Source organism: Hemiscyllium ocellatum, chromosome 49 (genome assembly GCF_020745735.1).
Source record: "Hemiscyllium ocellatum isolate sHemOce1 chromosome 49, sHemOce1.pat.X.cur, whole genome shotgun sequence".
Classification (NCBI taxonomy): Eukaryota; Metazoa; Chordata; class Chondrichthyes; order Orectolobiformes; family Hemiscylliidae; genus Hemiscyllium; species Hemiscyllium ocellatum.
Window position 1 is genome coordinate 5,713,760 of NC_083449.1, and position 8,509 is coordinate 5,722,268.

Sequence of the window (8,509 nt, forward strand, 5' to 3'; positions counted from 1 at the left end):
GAGTACACAAGAGGAACCTGTTTCCTTTGGCAGAGAGTTCAAACACCAGGGATCATTGATTCAAACAAAGTGGTGTAGGATTACATGATATGTGAGGAAAATGTGTTTTATGCATAGAGTGGTGGGTATCTGGAATTCACTGCATGATTTGGTGGTACAGGCAGGGACCATAAACTCTTTTAAACAAAAATCCCTGGAACTGCACTTCAAGTTCTGTTAACTGCAAGGCTACGGCGAGAAGATGGGATGAGAAACGGCCTCTGGGGGTTTTTGGGTTGGCATGGACAAGATGGGCTGAATAGCCCCCTCTGTGCTGTATTATTTTTATGATTCAATTGTTATCAATTGGACCCTGCCAGACTTTGCAGGATGAATATGTAAACATATTGACCATATAATGAATGTTACAGTTTGATAACTACACTCTCACATTCACCAAGCAGGAACTGACAGGTATAGATCAATAACTAAACTCATATACCCACATATCCATTTGCATTATGGAGCTGTACGGGTATTGTTTCATTTCTGGATCACATTCATTTGGGCTTTGAATTTTAAGAAAAAATGGACAATGAACAGCTCAGGGCAGGAGTGGAATCAGACCCATGGTTCAGTTTAAATTGCTGGCTTTAAATAAAAAAAACCTTAATGATGAGGAACTGAATGTTAGATTGATGTTGCCAATCACAGCTGATGTTGATTTACAGGGGGTATCCCTTCTGTCTTCCTCCAGGCAGTACTCAAAGGACCAAGACAATGTAATATTCCCTCGGTACAGAGCCAAATGTGACCAGCTGCTTCCAACAAACAGCAGGTATGTTACTGCTGTTAGAGCAAAGAACATCCTTTCCACAGTCACAGAGTGGATTGACATTGAGCTCCATTCCCAGAGAGATATGTTCAAACCAAGAGTCAAACACCACTGAGGAAACGGAAGTTTATATTTTTTTCTCTCTATTCTAAATGCATCCTACCCAGTTTCAATCAACTTGAATGAATTCTCTTCCAAAATATACACTGCATTAAAATCTGAGCATGGAATAGTACAGGACAGGAACGTGCTGTGCCGAACATGCCGCCAAAATGCAATTAATCCCTTCTCCCTGGCCTTGGTCCATAACCCTCTATTTCTTACATATTCATTTGCTTACCTAAAAGTCCTTTCAATACCCTTGTTGTATCTTCTTCCATCTCCACCCCTGGCAGTGTGTTCCACTGCTACCACTCCCTTTGTTTAAAAATAAAACTGCCCCTTATGTCTCATAGAGTCATAGAGATGTACAGCATGGAAACAGACCCTTTGCTCCAACCAGTCCATGCCGACCAGATATCCCAACCCAATCTACTCCCGCTGCCAGCACCGGGCCCATATCCCTCCAAACCCTTCTTAATCATATACCCATCCAAACGCCTCTTAAATATTGCAATTGTACCAGCCTCCACCACTTCCTCTGGCAGCTCATTCCATACCTGTACCACCCTCTGTGTGAAAAAGTTGTCCATTAGGGCTTTTTTAAATCTTTCCCTCTTAAGTATTCTCCTATTCCTTTATACCCTTCTAAGGATTCACTCGATCTATCCTGTCCATACCTGACATATGCTTCCTTCTTTTTCTTAACCAAACCCTCAATTTCTTTAGTCATCCAGCATTCCCTATACCTCACAGCCTTTCCTTTTATCCTGATAGGAATATACCCTCTCTGGATTCTTGTTATCTCATTTCGGAAGGCTTCCCATTTTCCAGCCGTCCCTTTACCTGCGAACATCTGCCTCCAATCAGCTTTCGAAAGTTCTTGCCTAATACGGTCAAAATTGGCCTTTCTCCAATTGAGAACTTCAACTTTTAGATCTGGTCTATCCTTTTCCATCATTATTTTAAATCTAACAGAATTATGATCGCTGGCCCAAAGTCTCCCCCACTGACACCTCAGTCACCTGCCCTGCCTTATTTCCTAAGAGTAGGTCAGGTTTTGCACCTTCTCTTGTAGATACATCCACATAATGAATCAGAAAATTGTCTTGTATGCACTCAACAAATTGCTCTCCATTTAAACCCTTAACACTATGGCAGTCCCAGTCTATGTTTGAAAAGTTAAAATCCCTTCCATAACCACCCTATTATTCTGACAGATACCTGAGATCTCCTGACAAGTTTGTTTCTCAATTTCCCTCTGACTATTCGGGGGTCTATAATACAATCCCAATAAGATGATTATCCCTTTCTTATTTCTCAGTTCTACCCAAATAACTTCCCTGGATGTATTTCCAGGAATACCCTCCCTCAGCACAACTGTAATGCTGTTGCTTATCATAAATGCCACTACCCCTCTTCTCTTGCCTCCCTTTCTGTCCTGCCTGGAGCATTTGTATCCTGCAACATTAAGCTGCCAGTCCTGTCCATTCCTGAGCAATGTTTCTGTAATTGCTATGATATCCCAGTCCCATGTCCCTAACCATGCCCTGGCTTCATCTGCTTTCCCTGTTAGGCCCCTTGCTTTGAGGTAAATGCAGTTTATTTTATTAGTCCTACTTTGTCCCTGTTTGCCCTGACTGTTTGACTCGCTTCTGTTCTCAATTGTACCAGTCTCAGACTGATCTCTTTCCTCACTACTTCCGTGCTTCCCACCTTAGTAGTTTAAATCCTCCCGAGCAGATCTAGGAAATTTCCCTGCCAGTATATTAGTCCCCTTCCAGTTTAGGTGCAATCCGTCCTTCTTGTACAGGTCACTTCTACCCCAATAGAGATACCAATGATCCAAAAATGTGAATCCTTCCCCATACACCAGTTCCTCAGCCATACATTCATCTGTTCTATCCTCCTATTCCTGCCCTCTCTAGCTTGTAGCACTGGGATTAACCTCCTTTTTAAATTTCTACCTAACTCTCGTAATCTCCTTTCAGAATCTCAACCTTTTCCCTTCCTATGTCGTTAGTCCCAATGTGGACAATTCTGAAAAATGTGTTACTGGAAAAGCGCAGCAGGTCAGTCAGCATCCAAGGAGCAGGATAATCGACGTTTCGGGCATAAGCCCTTCTTCTGGAATTCCTGAAGAAGGGTTTATGCCCGAAACGTCGATTCTCCTGCTCTTTGGATGCTGCCTGACCTGCTGTGCTTTTCCAGCAACACATTTTTCAGCTCTGATCTCCAGCATCTGCAGTCCTCACTTTCTCCAATGTGGACAATGACCTCTTGCTGTCCCCTCTTCCCCTGTGAGAACATTCTTCACCCTCTCTGAGACATCCTTGATCCTGTCACCAGGGAACCAACACACCATTCTGCTTTACCGCTACTAGCCACAGAAATGTCTGTCTGTACCTGGGACTACAGAATCCCCTCACACAATTGATCTCTGGAAGCCACAATTGGGTGGCACGGTGGCACAGTGGTTAGCACTGCTGCCTCACAGCGCCTGTAGACCCGGGTTCAATTCCCGCCTCAGGCGACTGACTGTGTGGAGTTTGCACGTTCTCCCCGTGTCTGCGTGGGTTTCCTCCGGGTGCTCCGGTTTCCTCCCACAGTCCAAAGATGTGCGGGTCAGGTGAATTGGCCAAGCTAAATTGCCCGTAGTGTTAGGTAAGGGGTAAAATGTAAAGGGTATGGGTGGGTTGCGCTTCGGCGGGTCGGTGTGGACTTGTTGGGCCGAAGGGCCTGTTTCCACACTGTAAGTCTAATCTAAAAGCCAATGTATCCCTCATTGCATTCGAGCCAGTCTCAGTACCAGAAACTTAGATTCTCAGGGGAATGTAGCATAAACAGCCATCACCCCCTACTCTTTCCAAAACATCATACCTGTCCAAAGGGAAATCAAATATTGACATGAAGAGGTACACATTCAGACAGATACCCAGAAGTTATTGGACACAGAGTGAGAAAGCTCTCATAAAGTGGTCTGGTTATAAACATGTGAACAATAAATTCAAAATACAGATGCAGAATATAACTTACAGTCAAAAATTATACCATTGAATAAAAGTTGTGGAAATTATTCCAACTGCTTTACACAGTCGAGACTAACAATGGTAGAAAAATTCTCACTTTCATTTAAAGTACATAGAATTCCTCCAGTACAGAGAGAGGTCATTTGGCCCATCCCTCTGCAACAACTCTTCAAAGCGGATCCCACCCAGATGTAGACCCTACCCAGTCCCCATAACTCCACGTTTACCATAGTTAACCCACTGCCACTGCACATCTTTGAATAATACAGGACAATTTACCATGGCTAATCCAGCAACCCTGCACATGTTTGTACCATGCAAAGAAACTAGAGCACGCAGAGGAAACTCATGCAGACATGGGCAGAATGTGCAAACTGCACACAGATAATGAACGAAGGCTGGAATTGAATCTGTGTCCCTGGCACCACTGTGCCACCCTGACATGGATGGCAATAGATAAAATCTTATTCATGTTGACCAACAGAGATTTGAAGTAAGTAGAGCTCCTGCAGTTTCTGCAAGTGTCATGTTTAACAGAGACAAATGTGTAAGTACACTCATTCATTCACAGAACACAAACTGACAGGTACAGGTACTTTCAGGTACAAATGCACTCATCCATCCATATAGTTGAAGCTGTCAGGGATAGTCTGATGATTGCACAAATACATTCGCATTGCAGAAATTGAAATCTGCACTCAAACATATTCATATTATAGAAACTGACAGGTACATTTTGATCACACACCCACATTCCCAGAGCAGAATCTCACAGGTATATATTGATAACTACATTTTTACATTTACCTAGAAGCTAATGAGGCAGATTGATAACTAACATCACATTGACATAGCAAAAGCTGACAGGTAAAGACTGGTAATGACATTCTCATATTCACACAGCAGAATCTGACAGGGGCAGATCTATAAGTGGACAGTCATCTTCACATCACAGACACTGACAGGGAGAGATAGATAACCAGACTGTCATATTCAAATTACAGAAACTGATGAACAGATCAATAATTACTCTTCCATATTCAGAGATCAGAAACTGACAGGTACAAATGGATAGGCAAAGCTGAGGACTGCAGATGCTGGAGATTAGAGTCAGGAGTGTGATGCTGGAAAAGCACAGCAAGTCAGGAAGCTTCCAAGGAGCAGAAGAATTGATGTTTTGCTTTCCTGATGAAGGGCTTTTGCCCGAAACGTTGATTTCGCTGCACTTTGGATGCTGCCTGAACTGCTGTGCTCTTCTAGCACCACTGATCCAGAATCTGGTTTCCAGCATCTGCAGTCATTGTTTTTACACCGTTTTGTTTAAAAGCCCTTCATCAGTATAGATAGATAACTACACCAATACATTCACATCAAAGAAACTGACAGGAAAAGAATGATAACTAAACTCATGCATTCCTGTCACTGAAAGCAACAGGTACATTTCAATATGGACCCCCACATGTTCACTTCGCAGAAGATGGCAGGTTGCAGAAACTGACATAGACGATTGATTAAACTATCCCATTTACAGACTAGAAACTGTCATATTCACACAATAGAAACCAACAGGTATAGAGTGATAACTTCACTCAAGTATGCACAAACTTACTGGGAGAGGGCGATACCTGTATTCACATATTCAAATAGCAGAAGCTTAGAGCTGCAGATTGATACATAAGCTCTCATTGTACGTATAAAATAGTTGGGTATATTCTCATTGGAGTATTGAAGAACAATGTTTGATCTTTAGAGCAAAAAAAAAATCTGAATGGAGTTGACAGAGCTGATGCTGGGAGTATGTCACTGCTCATGAGAGAATCCCGAGTAAGGGACACAGTTTTGAACAGGAAGCCTTCTGTCTAAGAGAGCAATGCAGAACATTCTCCCCTTGTTCTGTTCCACAGAGAGCAGTTAGTGTTGAGTTATCAGCTTAATGTATGCTCATGTAGCCATATATCATTTTTGATACATAAGGGAATCTTTGGTTATGGGCACTAAACATCAAAATGAGATGAAGACCATAACTAAAGCCTTGGTGATCTGTTCTCATGACAGAGTACACATGGTCTTCTGCTTTGAGATATTTAAAGTGATACAAAATCGAAAGAAATGAATAACTACACCATGTAATCTGTATCTGCAGCATTATTCACCATACACTTTATTATTAACTTACTGATATGTGTGTACTCACAGATCAGACACTGATCGATTCGTTTATACGTTACCCTATGTATCAAGGGTGGAGTGAAAAATAAGATTAACCATCCATTTCATCAGAAACTTTGAGATGTTGAGATATTTGCTCTCTGTCATGTCAGTGATTAACTGATACTGAGTAAATACAAGATTAGAAACAATAAACTGGCATTTATAGAATGAAATACTGAGTCAGTTGCAAAGCAATAAATTATTAGGATATAATACAAGTATCGATTAGCTATAAACTAGCATGAACAATGTAACATCCGCAGTGACATTGTAGATATTGTCAGTAACAATGTACAAAGCATTATCCTTTATCAAAATGCTGCAGTTACAAATACAAACCCAACTTCACTTTGCATAAGCTAATATTCATCGGGTTTGGGAGTGGAGGGTAGTGAGTCTTACCTGAGTTTGTCCAAAATGGTACCTGGTACTTTCAAAATTGACACCGACAGAGTAAAGCAACAAGGTACACTTCAGAAGGTTTGAGTTACAGTCCAGTAACATACTGACATGTTAAGACTGTGAAATAGAGTTTACAAAAATACATCCCAGAAACAGACGGGCACAGATTGGAGGCGAGAGTGTGGTGTTGGAAAAGCACAGCAGGTCAGGCAGCATCCGGGAAGCAGGAGAAGCATAAGCCCTTCATCTCGAAGTTTTGGGCATAAGCCTCTGATCCCCAGCATCTGCAGTTCTCACTTTCCCCTGGGGCACAGATTGGAGGAATATTTCCAAGTGACTGGCAAATAGTATAACGTTTTACCGCTCTCGTCAGTGTTTGATGGTTACAGAATAAAATCTGTCTTGAAATCTGTCTTTGTGGGCGGCACGGTGGCACAGTGGTTAGCACTGTTGCCTCACAGCGCCAGAGACCCGGGTTCATTTCCCGCGTCAGGCGACCGACTGTGTGGAGTTTGCACATTCTCCCCGTGTCTGCGTGGGTTGCGCTTCGGCGGGTCGGTGTGGACTTGTTGGGCCGAAGGGCATGTTTCCACGCTGTAAGTAACACTAACACTACCTATTAGATTGGGTTAGGACATGACAGCTGCTGGTTAACAGACATTCGCGTAAGACTGAGAAATGTTATAAACCACTGCATGAAACTGCAAGACGCTTAATTGAAAAGTGCAGCAACGTGGTTCAGTTACCGATACGTCCCACAGTTATCAGTCAAGGTCTCAGAAATATATTCATCCCACAGACGTGACTCAACTCGTGACTCAAGAAAAGTATTACGTAGAAACTTTTCATTTATTTTCAACTTAAGAACGAGATGCATCAACCCCAAGTGTAGAAAACATTGACAGTCATGTTCCAGTGGTTTGTGTAACTTGACAACAAATGTAATCGCAATTTCGAAAGGATGAGTTTTTTTTCACACAGTGACAAGTTCTGTGTTAATTCCAGCCTATATAGAGCATCAGAAATAGACATGCGGAGCTAGAAACACATCAGGACAACAACAAGCACAAGGAAACCGAGCCAATACCACAGTCACTTTCTGTATCACAGATACAAAACAAATCTCCCTCAGCCAGCCTGACAGGAGCAGAATCACCATCCACTTCACATTTCGTTGCAGATCCACATTGAGTCTCACACGAACCAATCAGAGAGACTCCATGTTGGGGATTGACACTGTGTAAACTACCCAATCAGAAGTCAGGCATTCCCCAATCCCTCATTAGCATTGATGACGCCGTCAGTCTATAAAGAGGGAGCTCCGAGGCTGATTTCCTTTATTCTGTTTCTGAAGGTAAGCAGGACAATGGCTGATGAGAAGAAAGCCCAGCAAGCTTCCAAGAAGGGCGCGAAGAAAATTATCAAGAAGGCGCCAGCAAAGGGTGGCAGAAAGAGGAAGCGGTCCAGGAAAGAAAGTTACTCTATCTACATCTACAAAGTGATGAAGCAGGTTCACCCCGACACCGGCATCTCCTCCAAGGCCATGAGCATCATGAACTCGTTCGTTAACGATATTTTCGAGCGTATCGCGGGGGAGGCTTCCCGCCTGGCCCATTACAACAAGCGCAGCACCATCAGCTCCCGGGAGATCCAGACCGCCGTGCGGCTGCTGCTGCCCGGGGAGTTGGCCAAGCACGCCGTGTCGGAGGGCACAAAGGCGGTGACCAAGTACACCAGCTCCAAGTGAAGGACCGCACTGCACTGAAACACACACATCCACAACCCAAAGGCTCTTATAAGAGCCACCCACAACATCCCTGAGGCAGCTGAACCATTTCTTCAAGAGTTCTTTGTTTTAGTTTCCATGTGATTTTTGATACGGCGTTTCAACTTCTAAAGATATATGTTGTGTTAATAAGTACTTCGAAAATTATTCGGGAGTAGGTTGGAGAGT

At 43.0% G+C, this 8,509-nt stretch overlaps 1 protein-coding gene across 2 annotated transcripts; it reads left to right on the forward strand.

The window, feature by feature from the left end:
* Positions 1 to 1,075: 1,075 nt before the first annotated feature.
* Positions 1,076 to 8,302, forward strand: LOC132837396 (histone H2B type 1-B-like). 2 transcript variants are annotated; one of them, XM_060857062.1, is made up of 2 exons: positions 1,076 to 1,088; positions 7,950 to 8,302. In XM_060857062.1, exons 1-2 carry the CDS (start codon positions 1,076 to 1,078, stop codon positions 8,300 to 8,302), a joined length of 366 nt encoding a protein of 121 aa, XP_060713045.1. The 2 variants fall into 2 exon arrangements, with proteins under 2 accessions (XP_060713045.1, XP_060713044.1); XM_060857061.1 differs by lacking the exon at positions 1,076 to 1,088 and having other exon boundaries at positions 7,922 to 8,302.
* The last annotated feature ends 207 nt before the right edge of the window (positions 8,303 to 8,509 follow it).

Coding starts and splice junctions, on each gene's coding strand:
- LOC132837396 (XM_060857061.1), top strand. CDS start 7,922: ATGGCTGATGAGAAGAAAGCCCAGCAAGCTTCCAAGAAGGGCGCGAAG.